At 42.2% G+C, this 22,793-nt stretch overlaps 1 protein-coding gene across 6 annotated transcripts in view; it reads right to left on the bottom strand.

Annotated features, from left to right (window-relative positions):
* LOC137346632 (uncharacterized) overlaps positions 1-22,793 on the bottom strand; it is a 59,439-nt gene that overhangs the window by 17,788 nt on the left and 18,858 nt on the right. For 3 of the 6 annotated variants that reach the window (XM_068010238.1, XM_068010241.1, XM_068010242.1), the window contains exon 2: positions 17,719-17,792. The exons of 1 other annotated variant lie outside the window; for it this stretch is intronic. In XM_068010238.1, coding sequence (XP_067866339.1) covers positions 17,719-17,770 — 52 coding nt within the window. In that variant the 5' untranslated portion in view covers positions 17,771-17,792. Of the gene's footprint in view, positions 1-17,718; positions 17,793-19,723; positions 19,814-22,672; positions 22,759-22,793 lie in introns of those variants that run through there. 2 more of the 6 variants (XM_068010237.1, XM_068010239.1) reach the window with 2 other exon arrangements.

Genomic DNA, 22,793 nt, shown 5'->3' on the forward strand with positions numbered 1-22,793 from the left:
CCAACTCATTCTTTCATACTAAACCCTGTCACCAGGTTTCATGGAGGCACCCACGATCACATCATTGGCACCAGCTGGACCTCATTGTCACAAGGCGAGCCTCTTTAAACAGCGTTCAAATCACACACAGCTTCCACAGTGCGGACTGCGACACCGACCACTCCCTGGTGTGCAAGGTTACACTCAAACCAAAGAAGCTGCATCACTCCAAGCAGAAGGGCCGCCCGTGCATCAACACTAACAGAATTTCTTATCCACAGCTGTTACGTAAGTTTCTAAATTCACTTGAAAAAGTCCTTCAAAACACTCCTACAGGGGATGCAGAGATCAAGTGGGCCCACATCAGAGACGCCATCTGTGACTTAACAATGACCACCTATGGCAAACGTGAGAAGCAGAATGCAGACTGGTTTCAATCTCACTTTGAAGAGCTGGAACCTGTTATAGCCGCTAAGCACATTGCACTGTTGAACTGCAAGAAAGCCCCCAGCGAGTTAACATCCGTAGCACTTAAAGTAGCCAGAAGCGCTGCACAAAGAACAGCCAGGTGATACACAAATGACGACTGGCAAAAGTCGTATTCAGCTGGCCTCAGACACCGGAAACATCAGATGAATGCATGATGGCATTAAGAGAGCTTTTGGGCCAACCATCAGGAGATCGCCCCCCTCAAGTCTAAATCAGGGACACAATCACTGACCAACGCAAGCAAATGGACCGCTGGGTGGAGCACTACCTAGAACTGTACTCCAGGGAAAATGTTGTCACTGAGACCGCCCACAATGCAGCCCAGTCTCTGCCAGTCATGGACGAGCTGGACGAACAGCCAACAGTGGAAAAGCCCCTGGGAAGGACGGCATTACCCCTGAAATAATCAAGAATGCTAAGCCTGCTATACTCTCAACACTCCATGAACTGCTTTGCCTGTGCTGGATGAGGGAGCAGTACCACAGGACATGCGCGATGCCAATATCACCTTCTATAAGAACAAGGGTGACCGCGGTGACTGCAACAACCACCGTGGAATGTCCCTGCTCAGCATAGTGGGGAAAGTCTTCACTCGAGTCGTTTTAAACAGGCTCCAGAAGCTGGCTGAGCATGTCCACCCTGAGGCACAGTATGGCTTTCAAGCAGAGAGATCCACCATTGATATGCTGTTCTCCCTTCGCCAACTACAGGAGAAATGCTGCCAATAACAGATTGCCCCTCTACGTTGCTTTCAAAGATCTCACCAAAGCCTTTGACCTCGTCAGCAGACGTGGTCTCTTCAAACTACGTGAAAAGATCGGATGTCCACCAAAGCTACTAAGTATCATTACCTCATTCCATGACGTGAAAAGGCACAATTCAACATAGCGGCGCCTCATCAGACCCCTTTCCTATCCTGAGTGGCGAGAAACAGGGCTGTGCTCCCGCACCCACACTTTTTGGGATCTTCTTCTCCCTGCTGATCTCACATGCGTTCAAGTCTTCAGAAGAAGGAATTTTCCTCCACACAAGATGAGATGGCAGGTTATTCAACCTTGCCCCTCTGAGAGCAAAGACCAAAGTACGGAAAGGCCTCATCAGGGAACTCCTCTTTTCTGACGATGCTGCAGTAACATCCCACACAGAAGAGTGTCTGCAGAGACTCATCGACAGGATTGCGGCTGCCTGCAACGAATTTTGCCTAACCATCAGCCTCAAGAAAACGAACATCATGGGACAGGATGTCAGAAATGCTCCATCCATCAATATCGGCAACCACGCTCTGGAAGTGGTTCAAGAGTTCACCTACCTCGGCTCCACTATCACCAGTAACCTGTCTCTCAATGCAGAAATCAACAAGCGCATGGAAAAGGCATCCGCTGCTATGTCCAGACTGGCCAAGAGAGAATGGGAAAATGGCACAGTCACGGAACACAAAAGTCCGAGTGTAACAAGCCTGTGTCCTCAGTACCTTGCTCTATGGAAGCCCGGACAACGTATGTCAGCCAAGAGCGATGTCTCAATTGATTCCATCTTCGCTGCCTCCAGAGAACCCTTGGCATCAGGAGGCAGGACCATATCTCCAATGCAGAAATCCTCGAGGCAGCCAAAATCCCCAGCATATATACCCTACTGAGCCAGCGACACTTGAGATGTCTTGGCCATGTGAGCCGCATGGAAGTTGGCAGAATCCCCAAGGACACATTGTACAGTGAGCTCATCACTGGTATCAGACCCACCAGCCATCCATATCTCCGCTTTAAAGACATCTGCAAACGCGACATGAAGTCCTGTGACATTGATCACAAATCATGGGAGTCAGTTGCCAGTGATCGCCAGAGCTGGCAGACAGCCATAAAGGCAGGGCTAAAGAATGGCGAGTCAAAGAGACTTAGTTGTTGGCAGGAAAAAAGACAGAAGCGCAAGGGGAGAGCCAACTGTGTAACAGCCCCGACAACCAATTTTATCTGCAGCACCTGTGGAAGAGTCTGTCACTCTAGAATTTGCCTTTATAGCCACTCCAGGGGCTGCTTCACAAACCACTGACCACCTCCAGGCGCTTACCCATTGTCTCTCGAGACAAGGAGGCCAAAGAAAGAAAGAAAGACAGGTACATGAAAAGGAAGAACGTGCAGGGTTTTGGAGAGAAGACAGGGGAATGGAACTGAGGGAGTTTCTCTCTCAGAGACACGATGCGGACACGATGTGCTGAATGGCCTTCTTCTGCACTGTAACAATTCTGGTTATGTGTGATAGTACCAGAAGCCTATCGCCGGAAATTCCGAAACCTCCGGAATCAAGCTGATCAAACTTATCTGGTTTGAGAGAAGTAAATAACTGGTTTTTGATGAGTGGTTAAGGGCCCATACATGAAAACCTCAGAGAGGTGATTCTACTTGAGGAATTTGAAAACTCTCTCCCCCTCTCTATAAAGACCTATGTCGAGGAACAAAAAGTGCACAGAGCGAGGCAAACCGCAGTTCTGGCTGATGAGTTCGCTCTCATTTACAAGTCCGTAACCCAAGACAAAACCTTTCCTAGTCACCCACAAACATTGACAAGGATAAAAGGTGGGAGGGTGATCGGAGCCCAAAAAGTCCTGAGAGACTGAGAAAAATTGCATGCACAGGGGGCCCTCCTCTTGCCAAAACAGATAGTGCTGAAAAAGCAGGAGTGAGTCCTGAAGACCTACGTGTCTCCATTGTAACAAGGCAGGTCACCTCAGAGTTGACTGCTGGAAACTACGGGGAAAGACTGTAGGGTTAATCAGGGCACACCCGCCCAGTGCAGGAGAAGGGACCCTGATGGAAAGCACAGCAGAGCAGACTGTGGCTTAAACTGCAACAGCAGTAAGACCCAGAAAAATACTGCTGTGTGCAGAAATATTTAACGAGATCCCTGAAGGTTATCAGAATTTTGTGTCCAAAGGGAAAGTTACCCCATACCCCTTAATTGGGGTAAGCATACCCATCGTCAGAATCAGGGATACAGGGGCCACCAGATCCCTTTTGCTGGGAAAAGGAATGACCTTTCCCTCAGAGTGCAGCGAATGCGAGGATGGTAGTGAATGGCATCGGAGGGCAGTGTACTACCGTACCTTTATATCCAGTGCACCTGGAGTGCAACCCAGTTTCAGGACCGTTGACTGTAGGGATTGTCCCTAGTTTGCTTGTGGACGGGGTTGACCTGCTCCTAGGTAATGATCTGGTGGGGGTGAAGGTGGTAACTTCCCCAGTAGTGGTAGAGAGACCAAAGGAGGTCAAAGAGACAGGGCAGGGGCAGGAGATGGTCCCCGCATTTCCCCCAATTGTGGAGTGACTCGGGCCACAGCCAAAGCAGCTACCTCAGCAGAGACTGAACTGGCACTACAGATAGATGACCATGCTGTCTGGTTGTCTGAAACTTTCTCGAGGAAGTTAGAGGACCCAAGGAATGGATTAACTGAATCTTCCCAAGTTGAGACTCAGCAAACCAACCCAGTATTAAGAAAGCTAGCACAGACTGCCCAAACTGAAATTGAAGCAAAGGGACTCCCTGGTTGCTACTATATGTGAAGAATGATGTGCTGATGAGGAAGTGGAGCTCTCCTCACAGACCGGAGAACATAGAGTGGACAGTGGTTCACCAGTTAGTGGTGCCGCCGAGGTACCAAGAGAAATATTAAGAATGGCCCATGAGTTTACAATGGCTGTACATGTCTGTGTATGAAAAACCAAAGCCCGCATAGGCAGCAGCTTGACTGGCCAAAACTCCTCATGGGTGTAGACTGTAGAACTTGCCACACCTGCCAGGTTGTGAGAAAGCCCCAACCTGTGGTGAAATCTGCACCCCTAATTCCTGTACCGGCGTTTGGAGAATGCTCCAGCAGAGGGGTGGTGAATTGAGAGGAATCCCTACTGAGAACAAAGGGGGACAGACAGGCACAGGTCTGGGAGAGTTAGGGAGGACGGGGACAAAAAGGACAGGTCAAAGAAGGATTCCCAAATGAAACCCCCTACTGTCCGGTCAACCAACCCCGAAATGTTGGAAAAATTAGACCCTATAACTTCCTACGTTAATGAAGACAAAAGGAGCATCCTACCATGGCTGCTAACAGCATTTACAGAAACCTGCAGGGACAAGGAAAGTTCCCAAAATGGCAAACAGTTCGGGTGATGCCTCACCCAGTCGAAGTGCTGCAGGGGAGTGCAATGGAATCTGGACAAATACCTGTGAGCAGGAATGTCCAAGAGGACATAGGGGAGATTAGCAAAGAGACCCTCCCTACAACCAGGAGAAAAGGGAAACAAAAATGCTCTAAAGTGAGCAGCACTTGGATGACACACCTGAACACTGAAAGTGAGGTCAGAGTGGATCCACAATTGCAGACTCTCATGATCAGAGCTCAAGTCCAGAGCTAATTAAATCCAACAATCTCCCTGCAGATCCCAACAAGAACGAAGGCCCACAGGAAATCTCAAACACCTCACATGGGTTTAAAACCAATTTATTACCCACTACGACCATGGGGAGAGAAATTAACAAGGTACTAAAGCCTGAAGAGTTAGAACCACATGTTGCAGAAACAGCAGCTAAGGGGTTAAAGGTTGTGCACAAAGAAAAACTCACCCTCGACAATTATGGAAATTTGCAGACACCAAGCTCCCCCAGCAATCACATCTTTATTGGGTTGCCCATTCCCAGCTTATTGCAAACTTTAAAGAAACTTTAAACCCATTGGACAACACCTAACTATCTCAGACCAACCTCAAGAGAAAAAGGTCGTTTAAACTAGCACTGCTACAGCAGTAAAAAGACAAGCTGCAACAACTTTGGTAAGATTTCGGAATGGATGAGAGTAAATGAGAGAAATCCATGTGTGTTTTCTCATTTTTTAAAAACATATAATGAAATGCTCTCCAATATCGCATTTCATTCAGCGTAGTACTGATGGATAGTACTGATAATGTGATGGAAAACCCACATGCCAAATGAAAAATATTAATTTTGTCATATGAAACTTTACCCGAGACCTTTTACTGGACATTATTACAAATAACTAACAATGGCCATGCACAATTTGCATAAGAGAAGCCAAAGGCTGGCTGGGAGTCAGAGGTGATTGCCTATTTTAGCCAGAACAATGGGGATGCGCCCTGATTCAATTAACTAGAATGGTTTTGTCAACATTGGTCATCAACAGCCATCGACACCCATTGACTGTGAAAAAGCCAACCCCTCCACCACACCCCACCCCCAAGTATGTTTGCACAGCTTGAGAGAAGAACTTTGAATTTCAAAAAGCCTTCCAGAAATGTGTTTCAAACAAAGAGGTGGTCACATGACATGACTACCTGTGTAACTCTGAGGTTTTGCTAATAGTGATTTAGAAGACAATAACTGAACTTCAAAGAAGGAACATCTCTCTCTCTTGTCTCCCTCTCCAGCCAAGTCCCAGGGGTGCCTCAGTAGCAGCTACTAAGCCTCATGACTGCAGATCCTTACAGGCAACAAGGACAGATAAAGCCTCTCTCCTGCCTTCTGGAACCAGAGAAGCAAGCCCGAATTGTGCACATGGCCTACTGAGGACTTCAAGACTTTAACTTCAGCTAAGAACACAAACTCAGTATTTGAATTCCATTTATTACAGACTTTACTTCAACCTCCCAACTCTTTTTCTCCCCCCTGTATCTAACTGTGTGTGTGTGTGCCACAGTCTGTAATAAATGGAATTCAAATACTGAGTTTGTGTTCTTGTATGAATGTGAGCATGGATACATTGCATAGTTTAGCAATTTTAACGAGTTTAGTGTGATAAGGTCAATAAACTTACATCTTTGTTTAAACTCAAGAAAACCTGGCCTGGTTCAGTTACAATTATAGAGGAACAGTGAGCAAGTGCTCACTGAGGTGGTAAACTAAATCACTGTGTTAAAAGAATAAGCCCTGTTGCAGTCAAACCAGAGAAGGGGCAAAAGGGGAGCCTGAGACCCCTTCCTCGCATGGTCATAACAAGAGATAACAGGTCAGCTTCCAGGCAAAGGCTTCAATTACCAGGAAAATTTCTTGTTGTTCAAACCATCCGCTCAAGAAATGCGAGGGCCTGCACAATTTACAATTGCTAAGGACATAACATGGTTCTTTGTCATTGAGTAAGGCATTTTGAAATGAGAGATTATTGGTAATTTTTAACCTTTGCTGCATTAAACTATTTTGTGAATAGATGAAGACCAAGACTGCTGTTGGAAATAAAGCAGTGTCACGTTGATTGCTTGAATCTCAGGGGGGAAAAAGCAACAATTTGTTGAGCAGATGTGCACTAATAAAAGATTATTCATAGCCTGGAATCAACATCTTCAAATGTTTATCCAGTTTCTCTTAAAAGATGTATTGCCAAAGCATTCATGCTTGAAAAACATGTAAATGGCAGATTTAAATTTGTGAAACACTGGAAAATCTTGAGCTTTTCAGCCTTGACAGGAGATGCGCGAAAGGTAATCTTAGAGGTTCAATAGATAGTAAACGGTATGGAAAAGGAAAATTAAACTAAACTGCAAAAGTAGGATAAGGGGGCATGGGTTTAAACTCGTAAAAGAAAAAATTAGGACTTGCATCCAGGAGCTCTTTTTCACACAAACAGTGATCAATAGATGAAATGGGTTCCTTAACATAGTAGTTGAGATAAAAATTCTGGAATTGTTTAAGAAACAATTGGGTGTTACTATGAGGGGACTTTGGAGTCTTTCCAGAAAGATGAGTAAAATGGCAGACCACCTTCCTCATTTGTAATTATCTTGTCAACTGACTTTCCGTGGGAAAGTCTTTCCTGATTCACAATGTTAAAAAAAAACAATTCTCCTCAGCCTTGTTTGCTCAAATGGAAATAGTCCCAGTATTAAAAGCTTTTCCTCATAATTACAGGTTCTGATCCCTGGTTTCCTTTTGGGAAATCTATACTATATACTCTCTATCACGTTAATATCCTTTCTAGCATAGGGCCTCCAAATTTCTCTAACCATGGTCTAACCTTTGCTTTTCACAGCTTCATCACAACTCTTTGCTACTGAGCTCTGTGCCTCTATTTATGAAACACAAAATGCCATTGCCTGCACTCAAATTTCCAAGGAATTGTATGACTCAACCCTAGGTCTCTCTATTCATTCACACCCTCTGTAGTTTTGATTGTTCAATGCTTGACCTGGAGCTGAGCTTTAAACCACATATCCTATCCATGACCAAAATTATTTACTTTCATCTTTGCAACATTACCTACTTGCCTCAAGTCCTCACCACAAACTCAACTACTCCCATTAAATTTTAACTTGTCCAAAACTCTGTGCAACTTCCACCCAAATGGGTGAGTTTTGAGGTGCCAAAAACATGTTAAGTGTTTCTTTCAGTGCAGAGAGAGGGGTTAAATGCCCATCATTCTAGTCATGATTTGGCAATAGAAATCAGACCCGTGGGAGAAAAATTACAAAGGAATGCCTTGAAAGACCTTCGCGAAGTCAAAAGTTTGAAATACTGCTCCAAAGGGACTGCTGACTATGTTGAATGCAGCCAATCTTTAGATAGCTAGGTCTTTAAAAAAAGGCTGAAAATATTCAAGAAGAACATAAGAAATAGGAGCGGGTGTAGGCCATACGGCCCCTCAAGCCTGCTCTGCCATTCAATAAGATCAAGGCTGATCTGATCTTGGCTTCAACTCTACTTTCATAAACCTCAGAGAAGAAATCCTTCTTTACCTCTGTCTGAAATGGGCGACCCCTTATGAAACTATGTCCTCTAGATCTAGATTTCCCCAAGAGGGGAAGCATCCTCTCAGCATCTATCCGGTCAAGCCCCCTCAGAATCTTTCTTCCAAACTCCAATGAATATACGCCCAACCTACATAACCTTTCCTCATAAGACCCTTTATCTCAGGATACAGCAAAGGCTATGGGTCATGACTACATCCTAGCTGTAGTACTGAAGATGTGCTCCAGAACTAGTCGTACCCCTAGCCAAGCTGTTCCAATACAACTACGACAATGATATCTACCCGACAATGTGTAAAATTGCCCAGCTATGTCCTGTCCACAAAAAGCAGGAGAAATCCAATCTGGTCAATTACCGTCCCAACAGTTTAGTCTCAATCAACAGCAAAGCGATGGAAGGTGTCATTGGTAGTGCTATCAAGTGGCACTTACTTGGCAATAATTTGCTCACTGATGCTCAGTTTGGGTTTTGCTGGGGCACTCAGCTCCAAACCTCTTTACAGCCTTGGTACAAACACGGGCAAAAGAGCTGAAGTCCAGATACAAGGGAAGAGTGACTGCTCTTGACATCAAGGCAGTATTTCGCCAAGTCTGTGATCAAGGAGCCCTAGCAAAATCGAATTCAATGAGAATCAGGGGGAAAACTCTCCACTAGTTGGAGTCATACCTTGCACAAAGGAAGGCGGCTGTGGTTGTTGGAGGCCAATCATCTCAGCCTCAGGATGTTGTTGCAGGAGTTCCTCAGATGGTGTCCTAGGCCCAACCATCTTCAGCTGCTTTATCAACGACCTTTTCTGCATCATAAGGTCAGGAGGGAATGTTCGCTGATGATTGCACAGTGTTCAGTACCATTCAATACTCAAGGTACTGAAGCAGTCCATGCCCACGTGCAGCAAGACCTGGACAATATTCGGGCTTGGGCTGATAAGTGGCAACTGTTATTGGACAGGTGGGAAATGGTCACTGGTATTTCAGCCACTGTGTTTTGTTGGCCAAATAGACACAGTGACAGGTTTTCTCGTGAGTGTAAAACAGAAGATTAAATATTTATTGAACAATAATCACCCATGAAGAGAAATTGGGGAAACTGGGCCTGTATTCTCTAGCGTTTTGAAGAATGAGAGGTGATCTCATTGAAACCGACAAAATATTGAAAAGGGATAGACAGGGTAGATGCAGGTAAGATGTTTCCCCTGGTTGGGGAGTCCAGAACCAGGGGTCACAATTTCAAAATAAGGGGGAAGCCACTTAGGATAGAGGAGGAGAAATTTCTTTAGTCAGAGGGTTGTGAATCTTTGGAATTCTCTATCCCAGAGGGCTGTGGAAGTTCAGGCATTGAATAGGTTTAAAGCAGAGATTAACAGATTTCTAAATACCAATGACGTAAGGGTATATGAGGATAGTTTGGGGAAAAAAGCATGGAAGTGATCTGCCATGATCGTACTGAATGACGGGGCAGGCTCAATGAGCCGAATGGCCTACTCCTTTTCCTATGTTTCTACCCACGCATGCACGCACTCTCACATGTACACTTAAAAGATAGACAGTAAAGGGTAAGAGGTGTTAAGAATTGAAGATGTAAAAGTCTCCTGTTTTCAGGAAAAACTCGTGGGATCCTCTTGGAAGGTAAATTTTTGAAGTTACAAGCCTGTTTCATGGCTGTCTTGTCCTTGCTGGGTTGCTGAAGTCTTCTGGCAGTCAACATTTCAGTTTGAAGATTTTCACAAGTGGAGTTGTTAAAAAGTCACTCTCTTATTTCTTGCTGCAGTTGGTTACAACTCGGCTCAACAAGGTTCAACTGTCTTAGCTGGAATTGATCTCTCTCTCAGCCTTGTGCTGGAATTCAAGGTAGCGTTCGATGTTCTCTCTGCGGCTGCTGATTTTAGACTGATGTTTTGATGACTTTGTTCTCCAAAAAGGTTACCTTAAAGGTAAATTCATAAAGTGTTAGTTTTGCCCATGTGACTTTAGGTTTTCAGTTTCTGAAGGGCTATATAATAGCATCTGATTTCAACCCATTTTGATAAAATGAGGGATGTTCACACTTTGCGATGATTGTAGCTAGAGACATGCCATCTGAGAGTGCCTTTGTTTTAGCTTATTTTGTGGATAGCTCACATTCATGTGGGATGAGCTGTTTAATTTCAATGCAGATGAGGTTAATGAGTTTCAGTTCTAGCAGACATGAATGTGTATTTCAGTGCAGAAGGTGTGCATCATGTGACTTTGTTCTCCATCTTGTTAAAGGCAAGCGTATAGTCTTTTTAAATTATTTTATTTTTTATAACTCTTTGGTTTATTTTTGTATTTCCATCACTGTACTTCCTGTGAGCATGACACAACTAATATTTTTACAACAAAGTGCCAGGCAATGACCATCTCCAGCAAGAGACAATCTAACCATCTCCCCTTGACATTCAAAAGCATGACCATTACTGAATTTCCAATCAACAACAGCCTGGGAGTTAACAGTGACCAGAAACGTAACTGGACCAGCCATATACAGTGGCTACAAAAGCAGGTCAGAAGCTGGGAATTCTGCAATGAGTAACTCACCCCCTGACTCCCCAAAGTCTGTCCACCATCTACAAGGCACAAGTCAGGAGCGTGATGGAATACTCTCCATTTACCTTGGTGAGTGCAGCTCCAACAACAATCAAGAAGTTTGACACCATTCAGGGCAAACCAGCCCACTTGATCAGCACCCCATCCACCACCTTAAACATTCAGTCCTTCCATCATTGATGCACAGTGGCAGCAGTGTGTACTTTCTACAAGATACACTGCAGCAAGTTTGATAGCACCTTCCAAACCCACGACCTCTACCACCTAGAAGGACAAGGGCAGCTGACGCATGGGAACAGCACCACTTACAAGTTGCCCTCCAAGCCACACACCATCCTGACTTGGAACTATATCGCAGTTCCTCCACTATCGCTGGGTCAAAAATCTGGAACTCCCTTCCTAACAGCATTGCGGGTGTAACTACACCCCAGGAACTGCAGAGGTTCAAGCTAGCAGCTTACCACCACCTTTTCAAGGGCAGTTATGGATGGGCAACAAATGCTGGGCTTGCCAGCGACACTCACATCCCATGAATGAATTAAAAAAAAAAATCTAACCAGTGAACCTTCTCTGAACTGCCTCCTACGCAAGTATATCCGTCCTTAAATAAGGACACCAAAACTGTAAGCAGTACTGTGTGTGTTCACCAATGCCCTGTACAGTTGTAGCAAGACTTCCCTACGTTTAAACTCCATCCCCCTTGCAATTAAAGGCCAACATCCCATTTGCCTTTCTGATTACTTGCTGTACTTGCATGCTACATTTTTGTGTTTCAAATACGAGGACACCCAAATCCCCCTGTATCGCAGCATTCTGTAGTCTCTCTCCATTGAAATAATACTTTGCTTTTCTATTCTTCCTACCAAAGCGGATAACCTCACATTGCCCCACATTACAGTCCATTTGCCAAATTTTTGCTCACTCACTTAACATATCTCTACCACTTTGCAGACTCTGTGTCCTCCTCACAACCTGCTTTTCCACCCATCTTCATATTGTCAGCAAATTTGGCCACAATACACTTAGGCCCTTCATCCAAGTCATTTATAGATTGTAAATAGTTGAGGCCCCAGCACTGATCCCTGTGGCACCCCACTTGTTACAGTTTGCGAAACTGAAAATGACCATTTATCGCAACTCTGTTTTCTGTTAGTTAGCCAATCCTCTATCCATGTTATTAACCACAACACCATGGGCTCCTATCTTCTGCAGTAATCGTTTTGTGGCACCTTATCAAATGCTTTTTGGAAATCCAGATACACTACATCTACCTTTATCCATCCTGCTTGTTACATCCTCAAAGAACTTTTAATAAATTTGTCATGCATGATTTCCTTTCAATAAAACCATGTTGACTCTGCTTGATTGCATTATGATTTCCTAAATACCCAATTACTTCCTTAATAATTGATTCCAACATTTTCCCATTGACTGATGTTAGGCTAACTGGCTTGTAGTTTCCTGCTTTCCGTCTCCCTCCCTTAATGAATGTTACATTTTCAGTTTTGCATTCCACTGGGAACTTTCCCAAATCGAGAGAATTTGGGAAAATTACGATTAATGCAGCCACTCTCTTTGCAGCCACTTCTTTTAAGCCCCGAGGATGCAGGGCATCAGGTCCAGGGGACTTGTCAGCCTTTAGACCCATAAGTTTGCATAATACTTTGCCCGATAAATGTTTCAAGTTCCTCCCTCGTTTTTGCCCTCTGATTTTCAATTATTATTGCGATACTTTTAGTGTCTTCTGGTCGCCACACTACCAGAAGGACGTAGAGGCTTTGGAGAGGGTACAGAGGAGGTTTACCAGGATGTTGCCTGCTCTGGAGGGCATTAGCTATGAGGAGAGGTTGGAAAAACCCGGATTGTTTTCACTGGAACGACGGAGGTGGAGGGGCGACATGATAGAGGTTTACAAAGTTATGAGCGGCATGGACAGAGTGGATAGTCAGAAGCTTTTTCCCAGGGTGGAAGAGTCAGTTACTAGGGGACATAGGTTTAAGGTGCGAGAGGCAAAGTTTAGAGGGGATGTGCGAGGCAAGTTCTTTACACAGAGGGTGGTGAGTGCCTGGAACTTGATGCCAGGGGAGGTGGTGGAAGCAGATACGATAGCGACGTTTAAGAGACATCTTGACAAATATATGAATAGGAAGAGAATAGAGGGATATGGGTCCCGGAAGTGCAGAAGGCGTTAGTTTAGGCAGGCATCAAGATCGGCGCAGGCTTGGAGGGCCGAATGGCCTGTTCCTGTGCTGTACTGTTCTTTGTTCTTTGTCTTCTACCATGAAGACAGATGCAAAATATTCGTTCAAAGTCTTTGCTATTTACTTGTTTCCCATTATTGATTGCCAGTCTCATTCTTTAATGGAGCAACATTTACTTTAGCTTTCCTTTTTATATCCTTGTCGAAGCTCTTACTGTCTGTTTTTATATTTCTTGCTATATTATTCTCAATCTATTTTCTTCCATTTTTTAAGTCATCTTTAACTGGTGTCTAAAATTTTCTCAATTTTCTGCCCCATCACTAATCTTTGCAACATTGTATGCCTTTTTTTCCAATTTGATACCATCTGTAGCTTCCTTAGTTAGCCACAGATGGTTCATCCTTCTTGCAGAGTCTCTCTCTCCCTCAATGGAATATATCTTTGTTGAGAATTATGAAATATTTCATTAAATGTCTGCCATTGCTTATCTACTGTCTTACCTTTTAATTTATTTTCCCAGTCAAGTTTAGCCAACTCTGTCTTCATACCTTTGTAATTGCCTTTATTTAAATTTAAGACAATAGCTTCAGACCCAAGTTTCTCACCCTCAAACTGAATATGAAATTCTATCCTGTTATGATCACTCTTCCTTAGAAGATCCTTCACTGAGATCATGAATTAATCTGGTCTCATCACACATTACCAGATCTAAAATAGCCTGTTCACTGGTTGGTTCCATAACATATTGTTCTAAGAAATTGTCCCGAATATAGCACATTGGATCAGCATCAAAATCTGGTTTAAATCATCAATTATCTAACAGTTAGTTTGAAGGGCTGCTATAATCATTCCTAGTAACTTGGTCAGTTTACAAAGAGGTGGGGAAACTTAACTAAATGCTCTACAGCCACAGCACAGCTGTTCTGACTGGTTGCTCATGCTGGATTCCTGAGGAATTCAAAATATTTGATATCTGAAAAAAGAGGTAGAGAGAATAAAAGCATCGGACCATGATCAGAAGCATGTTGATTCCGATGCTACTGTTGAGATGGTACAATTTTTAGTAACCATACTTGGATCAAGAGAGAGTGACAAAGAGAGAGGTGAACAGACATCAAGGGGGTGATCAATGTTCTTTGGTGATATCGCAAAGCAGGTGATGGTGAATTGGATTTTACACCCCATCAATTTTAGAATGGGATGTTAATTTGCAATTGCCCATTTTGTGCCACTGCTAATGATCAACTCAACCCCCTCTCCCACATGACTCAAAGCTGCAAACCATTGTCATAGGTGTATTGAATCAGGTTCTGTAGTTGAAACTGGGGACAATTTTTAGTAACCAGGCTTCGATTACAGAAATCTGATACAACAAACAGAGAGCACAGTTGGGCCATTAAGTTGAGAGGATTTCTTTGCAGTCTATACTTTACCTGAGACTCTAATATTTAAGTTTCTCAGGAGTTTTTGTGTTCCACCTTGAAGAATTACAGATCAAGCTGAAAGCATATCAAATGCAGAGCTTCCTGGTAGTGGTGTTAGTTCGAAGGTTAGAGAAGTTCTGGAAATAGTTGTCAATGCCAACATCTGTATTGTACAGCATAACTGTCCAGGACTTGCCTGTTAAGATGCAACTAAAGGCCTCTACTTTTCACTGAATCAATATGTGGAGGGTTAGAGATGGGAGTCAGAGAGAAGAGTGACATTTCTCTACAGAAGACAGAATGTCACAATAAAACATTATGGGACATCTATTAAGATGTAATCAAGCTCTTCAACTGCCTTCTGTCTCTGGTGGGGTCCAGCATCCATCTTCTGTAAAGAATAGGACAGGATTAGTGAGGCACCAATATGAATACCAAACAGAAATGACAGTGGTAGTGGTTTACAGGGTCTTCTACTGAAATGTTTCTGGAAGTTCCTGTATATATTTAAATATCTTCTACATATGTTTGTTTTTTGGCTGCTGCAAAAAGCTGGACAAAGCCAGAGAAACGAAACATTGTAACTGTGATGCTGAATCGCTAAATAAATAAATGCAGTCGGTTAACAATTTCATAAGTAAATTATTGAAATATTAGATACATTATAAAACAGTTAATTAAGCACAAATGCCTACAATATATCTGATTCATTTGCTCATTTAGAGGGAGATGTGATTAGGTAAGTTAGAAATAAACAAGAAATTCTAACAATAATCCCAGAAATTATAACAAAAAAAACTTCACTTAAACAAATAGTGCTTTGCACTCCCCTGTAGTGGTATCTGAGCAGCTGTCGCAGTGTTACCAAGACCCCACCCATTTGAATTCTCTACCTGTCCAAGTGTTCCCTGCTGTTCTTCTGACTTATCCTAGCCTGAACAGATTTTCACTTCACTTCTCCTTACCCACGCCAGCTGAGCCCAGGTTGTCACCAATTCTCAGCTCAAGACAACAGGGATTCAATTCTTCTATATCTAATTGTCTGTCATTGTTTTTCTACTTTTATTTGTTTTCCATTAGTTTAAAAAACAGTGGGGCACTTTGGTCTGTGCAAGGTGTTATTAATGTAGATTACTTAATAACTTTACAAAAATTCCTGTAATTCACAGGAAGGTTCTTTATGCACATAACTGCTAGCCTCACCTGTATCCACAGCATTAGAACTTGACACATTTTCAAAAGGTGAAATTGCATTTAACCTTCACATCAGATTGCGTGAATGTAGACATGGAGACAGAATTACTATTTACAATAATTGCGCCCATTGGTTAATGCCTAGTCATTTGTAGTACTGCGGATACATTTCGTGTAGTCTGTTGAACCTACAAGGTTAAATTACACTGGTCACTGAATTACATTGATACCGATTCTGATGTTGAATATCATGTTTCAAAAGGTATAGTAAGGTAGTTGGTTTGTAACTGAAAGAAAAATAAGGAAATTAAAAGCCTAGACTATATTAGAAAACTAAATCCCAGTTATTAATCCTCTAGTCTCAGCTGCAGCGTCTATTTAAACATGCGTTTTAAGTAAACAGGAGACATCTGCAGCTCATCTGATAAAATTCATTGATGAAAACATTACCTTCACTCCAACTTCCCAAAATGTAACATGCATTACTTGCATATACTACTTAATCTGTTGTCTTTAACTAATAAACGTATCAGATGTATTACCTTATGGGTTCTCAAATCTGTTAATTAAATAAAGAATATGCAGGGACATAGTAGCTTGAGTACCAGTCCTGATTCAATATAAAATCTAACAGGCTGATATGCTGGGTAATAAAGTGTGACTGAGAGAAATGGAGTGGTGTATGTCTTGCTTTGGCATGAGAGATTTCTTTGTACACAATTCAGTTAATCAGATTGATCCTAACCTCCCATCTTTTCCAGCCATTTTCTGAAAGGACGATGAACTTATGGACTTAAATCATATGTCCTTGCACGTACTTTGGGAAACTTCAATAATGACTATCAGAATGCTAATTAAAATAAAAGCACATGTCCAGTGTGAGACCAGGCCATTCAACCCATTAACTCATGGCAGTAAATCAAAATTGCCAAAAGAAAGTAACCCCCCACCTTTCCCCTATGGTTTGAAGCCCTTTGCTATGAAATATTGATGTCATTTTGTTCAAGTAAAATAAAGATTAGTTTAGCCATGCATTACTCTTATATTGGAGATGTACTTCCAAAGTTGGGTTCACTGTAGATTGACATTTTGTCCTTTAAATTTTGAAACTTGGGTTTAAATCTATTTCTGATTCACAAAATAAAAGGTCTCTGCCAGTTATAAAATGTCTATGTGAAATTAGTTTGCGCTGTTTCCTACAGGCTGTGTCCAAAGCCAACAATTTGGGACAAATTATCAATTTTGGTTACGTGAAAGACCATAGTGGCAGTTGCTGCGGCTAATGGAAGATCATACGGATTGCTTTTTCCAAAATGGAGTTAGTGCCTCAGTTAGAATAATGTTTGCAAAGAGTTCCAGGGTTAGTGGTCGAGGCAGAAACCATTTAAAACATTCAAAATTAGATTCAATAGGTGCACAAAAGAAAAGAGGTTGAAAGGATATGGGAACAGGGTAGGTAAAGTGGGTATACACAATTAGAACTACTTGCTTGCACTGCGGAATAAACAGTGTCACAAACGGGTTGGGCCGAATAGCTTATTTCGGTGCTGTTTATTCCTGTACTATACCTAACCTGTTTTATCCACACCTGACATAGGAGTCCTGGATGATGAAATTAGGATGCAAAATTTAAAAAAAGTGTCCCACTGCCCGGCAGTAATATTCTTAAAATAAATAGACAAAATTCACCAAAAATGTATACTTAAAAGATGACTATTTCAAATGGGTTATTCTACCCTGATGTATTAAAGCAAACACATCACTTACTACCTTTAATTCCTATAGGGAATTGGAAGAATTTTAGTAATTTCTTTCACATTCCATGAGATCATATTGTCTCTTTGATGCACTCCCAGCATCTACCTACTGTTCAGAACTTGGAAGCTGACAATATAAATGACTGCATAAATGATTATGTAAAGAGGGGCTATCAAAACATATTCATTTCTTTACAAAGGGAATTTAAACTTGAAGTTGTGCAATTTTATCACTATAATAATATATGTTGTGTCACTTTTGAAGATTTCTTCCCACGTTATGTTAAGGAGTTTCAGAGCAAATATTATCACACAATTAAAAGCATTTCCATGCATAATTATAAAACTGCAACAGAACTCCAAACTGACATACCTGCTATAGATAGTAGCTGCATTGCCAAAAGGAATTTCACATGTTTCATCATAACTTTCACAGGTGGATAGAAACTGTGGATAAAAATGCACAGTTGACTAGTGTTTCTGCTCAAACTGCTTCCAGACTCAGATGTTCTCATTTCTACGTTTCATTCCTGAAAGACTCCCAGGCACTGTGGAACCTGCATTCTTATGCCTTTTGCTATATAGCCATTACTATTAGAACAAAATTGCATTAGAACTGTAGCCGTTCCTCATAGTGTCCTGTTACACTCAAACCTACATGATATTTGCTGCTCGCCAACAGTATTTCCTGTAAATCATACTGAAATATTTCTGCACGTATATTTAGATTTTGTGCTGTGCAGTGCAAAGCATGTCTGTGTGGAGGAATTCAATAAAATTCCCTTTTAGCATCAGTGTCAGCAATAAGTGCTCCTAGGCCTGTTATAGCACAAGCCAAGTGCAGTTCCTCCTAATATGGTATTAATGTCCTTTACACCCGCAAACTCAGGAGTATACCTTCCATTGTACCACTTCCATCCTGAGGCCTGAGTGAAAATGATGATTTAGTGACAAGTGTGGCAAATTTATAGCAGTCTGCCGCTATGGAAGACACTTTCGTCTATCGTCTAAACTCAATTCAAACCCAAGTACGATAATGCACAATGTATTCATCTAACGTACTTTGTGTGAGGATACTCTTGCACCCTCAATAAAGTATGACACCCAGTTCCCTGACCTAAGAAGTGACATTTCTGCTTGGGGTAGGGGGCGGCGTTGGAGGCGGGTGAAGAGAGAATATACAGAGAACTAAGAAATTAGGTTTTTTACTGTGGAGGTATCATTGTTAATAACATGAATCAACTTGTATCTGTGCCACAAATCTAGAAGCTAAACAAGCACCGAAAAAGAACATTGCACAATTCATTTCATCATTTTTGTTTTGTAGTAAGTTTCATATTTAATATAACAGAACTTAGTATGTTTAGCATTTCCAAACAGTAGTCCGGTATTTACAAGATATTCTTTGACAAGAACTTCTAATCTTTGGGTTTTATATATTTGCATATAGTGGGCCATTAGAATCAATTTCCCCTACGGCAATGTCAGACTACATTACAATCACTTGCAGGAAATGCTACAATTAATATTTCGCTTGTCTTTTCTGCTGAATAGAGGCAGGCAGTAGTCTGATGTGATTCACAGAACCTCTCATAATAAAAATTCATACAAAATGAACACTCAATGACTTTACAATACATTCAATTAGACTGCTCAATTTTATTAGTTGTAAACTGTCTCCAATTGCTAATTCAGCACATAAAACATTTTTCTTCTGATACATCAAAGACAAATGCATCAATCTTTGATTAAAAATTGACACACACCTGTAGAATCTTTCAAACTGAAGGTAATCTGGATAAAAACAGTTTATCGATTTATGACGAGCCATGTCATCTTCCAGACTACCTAACAGTATGCCACGACAATAGGTTGGTTAGCATGTTATTCTATAAAGTTCTCTCCAGCTATTTAGATTACGATATGAAACAACGAATACCCTTCAGCCCATTAATTTTGTTCCTTTCACAGGTCATGGAAATTTGCCACCCTATGGTTTAATCTATTGAAGGAGGTGATGAAACAGTTTTTCCTCACAAAGTTCTGAAATGTTTCCATAGCTGACAAGGCTGTCCAGCTAAACCTCAAAATATTTGAGATCCATCTGCTACTGAAATCCTCATCCATGCTTTTGTTATTCTCTCCTGGTCGGCTTCCTAGCTTCCACCCTCCATCAACTTAAATGCATTCAAAACTCTGCTGCCGTACCCCAACTAGCACCAAGTCCCAAAAAACCATCACTCCTGTGTTGTTGACCTATAGTCTAGCAAAGTCTCCATTTTAAAATGCTCATTGTGTTCAAATTCCTCCACAGCCTTGCCCCTCCCTATCTCTGTAACCTCCTCCAGCCCTACAACCCTTCGGAAAAAAGAACTTACATTTGTATAGCATCCTTCACAACCTCAGGATGTCCCAAAGTCCTTTACAGCCAATGGCCACTCGCCAAGGCTCCTTCAACAGCACCTAGAAGAACAAGGGCAGCAGACACAAGGGAACACCACCAGCTGCAAGTTCCCCTCCAAGTCACACATTATCCTGACTTGTACAAATATTGCCATTCCTACATTGTCTCTGGGTCAAAATTTCCACCCCCACCCCCCCCATCAGCACTGTGGGTATATCTACACCACATGGACTGCAGTGGTTCAAGAAGGTGGCTCATCACCACCTGCTCAACAGCAATTAGGGAAGGCCAATAAATGCTGGCCTTGCTAGCAACACTCGCATCCTAAGAACGAATAAAAAAAGTCCAAAAGTCCGTTTTCCTCCAATTCTGGTCTCGTGCATTCTCCACCACCTCCAAATTGATGGACGTGCTTTCAGCTGTCTGGGCCCCAAGCTACGGAATTTCCTCCCTAAAACGCTTCTTTTTTCTATAGGCATATAAATAGTAAAAGGGTGGTAAGAGGAGTGGGACTAATTAGAAACCAGAAAGGGGATTTACACATGGAAGCAGAGGGCATAGCTGAGGTATAAAATGAATACTTTGCATCTGTCTTTACCAAGGAAGAAGACGCAACACAGGCAATGTTGAAAGAGGATGTAAGTCAGGCACTAGAGGGGTTTAAAATGGATAAAGAGGAAGTATTAGATAGGCTGTCTGAACTTAAAGTGAATAAAGCACCAGGGCCGGATGAGATGCATCTAAGGATACTGAGGGAAGTGAGGGTAGAAATCGCAGAGGCACGGGCCATAATTTTTCAGTCTTCCTTAGACTCGGGAGTGGTACCCAAGGACTGGAGAATTGCAAATGTTACACCTTGTTCAAAAAAGGGTGTAAAGATAAGCCCAGCAACTACAGGCCAGTCAGTTTAACTTCAGTGGTGGGAAAACTTCTAGAAAAGAGAATTCAGGACAAAATCAAATGTGAGATAATTAAGGAAAGCCAGCATGGATTTCTTGAGGGAAAATCATGTTGAACTAACTTGCTGGAGTTTTTTGAAGAGGTAACAGAAAGGGTTGATGAAGGCAATGCTGTTGATGTGGCGTACATGGACTTGCAAAAGGCATTTGACACAGTGCCGCACAACAGACCTGTGTGCAAACTTGTAGCTCAAGGAATAAAAGGGATGGTAGCAACATGGATAAGAAATTGGCTGAGTGACAGGAAAAAAAAAAAAGAGTAGTAGTTAATGAATGCTTTTCGGGCTGGAGGAAGGTTTGTAGTGGAGGTCCACAGAGATCAGTGTTGGGACCCTTGCTTTTCCTGATATATATTAATGACCTAGACCTTGGTGTACAGGGTACAATTTCAAAGTATGCAGATGATACGAAACTTGGAAGCATTGTGAACTGTGGAGGAGGATAGTGTAGAACTTCAAAAGGACATAGACAAGTTGGTGGAATGGGCAGACAGGTGGCAGATGAAGTTCAGTGTTGAGAAATGTGAAGTGATTCATTTTGGTAGGAAGAACTTGGAGAGACAATATAGAATAAACAGTACAATTCTAAAGGGGGTGCAGGAGCAGAGGGACCTAGGTGTATATGTGCATAAGTCATTGAAGGTGGCAGGACAGGTTGAGAGAGTGATTAATAAAGCATACAGTACCCTGGGCTTTATTAATAAGGGCATTGATTACAAGAGCAAGGAAGTTATGTTGAACTTGTATAAGACACTAGTTCGTCCTCAGCTGGAGTAATGCATCCAATTCTGGGCACCGCACTTGAGGAAAGCTGTGAGGGCATTGGAGAGAGTACAGAAGAGTACAAGAATAGTTCCAGGGATGAGGAATTTCAGTTATGAAGATAGATTAGAGAAGTTAGGACTGTTTTCCTTGGAGAAGAGAAGGCTGAGAGCTGATTTGATAGAGGTATTCAAAATCATGAGAGAGCTGGGCAGAGTAGATAGAGAAACTGTTCCCACTCGTGAAAGGATCGAGAACAAGAGGGCACAGATTTAAATTATTTGGTAAGAGAAGCAAAAGTGACATGAGGAAAAACTTCTTCATGCAGCGAGTAGTTAAGGTCTGAAATGCGCTGCCTGAGAACATGGTGGAGGCAGGTTCAACTGAAGCATTCAAAAAGGACTTAGACAGTTATATGAAAAGGAAGAATGTGCAGGGTTATGGGGAGAAGGCAGGAGAATGGAACTGAGGAAGTTGCGCTTTCAGAGAGCCGGTGCGGACATGATGTAAACATTCTGTGATTTCCTCTGCTCTTTTAAGACACACCTTAAAGCCTACCTCTTTTGTACTGCCTGTGTGGAGTTTGCAAGTTCTCCCTGTGTCTGCGTGGGTTTTCTCCGGGTGCTCCGGTTTCCTCCCACAAGCCAAAAGACTTGCAGGTTGATAGGTAAATTGGCCATTATAAATTGTCACTAGTATAGGTAGGTGGTAGGGAAATATAGGGACAGGTGGGGATGTTTGGTAGGAACATGGGATTAGTGTAGGATTAGTATAAATGGGTGGTTGATGTTCGGCACAGAATCGGTGGGCCGAAGGGCCTGTTACAGTGCTGTATCTCTAATCTAATCTCTAAAAAAAACATTTTGCTGCAATAAAGGAGCTATATTAATGCAAGTTGCTGTTATGTCTTTTTTTTTTACAAGTGATTACCCTCTCCCACTTCAAAATGACTTCAAAGTTCAAATGAACAGAATTGTGTAAATAGCAATGAGTGTGAATGGTCACAATTACGTATGCATATGTATTCACAGATCCAGTTACAGATTTAGGCATCTGTACGGAACACATTAGTGATGAAAGTGAAAAATTGTGCACAAATGAACTTTAAACTGACAGGGAATATTAAAAGGAAGTATCACAAGAGGGTGAAGTTTTGGAGTGTAAGCCAAACAGAGAATAAATAAATAACCAAAATTTACTGACCAAATATCTGAACTGGCTGATGCAGTTCTGTTGCAGGTTATCTTCAGGTCAACAGGATGGATGACCAAAGCCTTCCAACACCATGCCTGGGAGAAGGAAACCCAGAGGATGAATATGGTGT

The sequence above is a fragment of the Heterodontus francisci genome, chromosome 30 (assembly GCF_036365525.1).
Source record: "Heterodontus francisci isolate sHetFra1 chromosome 30, sHetFra1.hap1, whole genome shotgun sequence".
NCBI classification, from domain to species: domain Eukaryota; kingdom Metazoa; phylum Chordata; class Chondrichthyes; order Heterodontiformes; family Heterodontidae; genus Heterodontus; species Heterodontus francisci.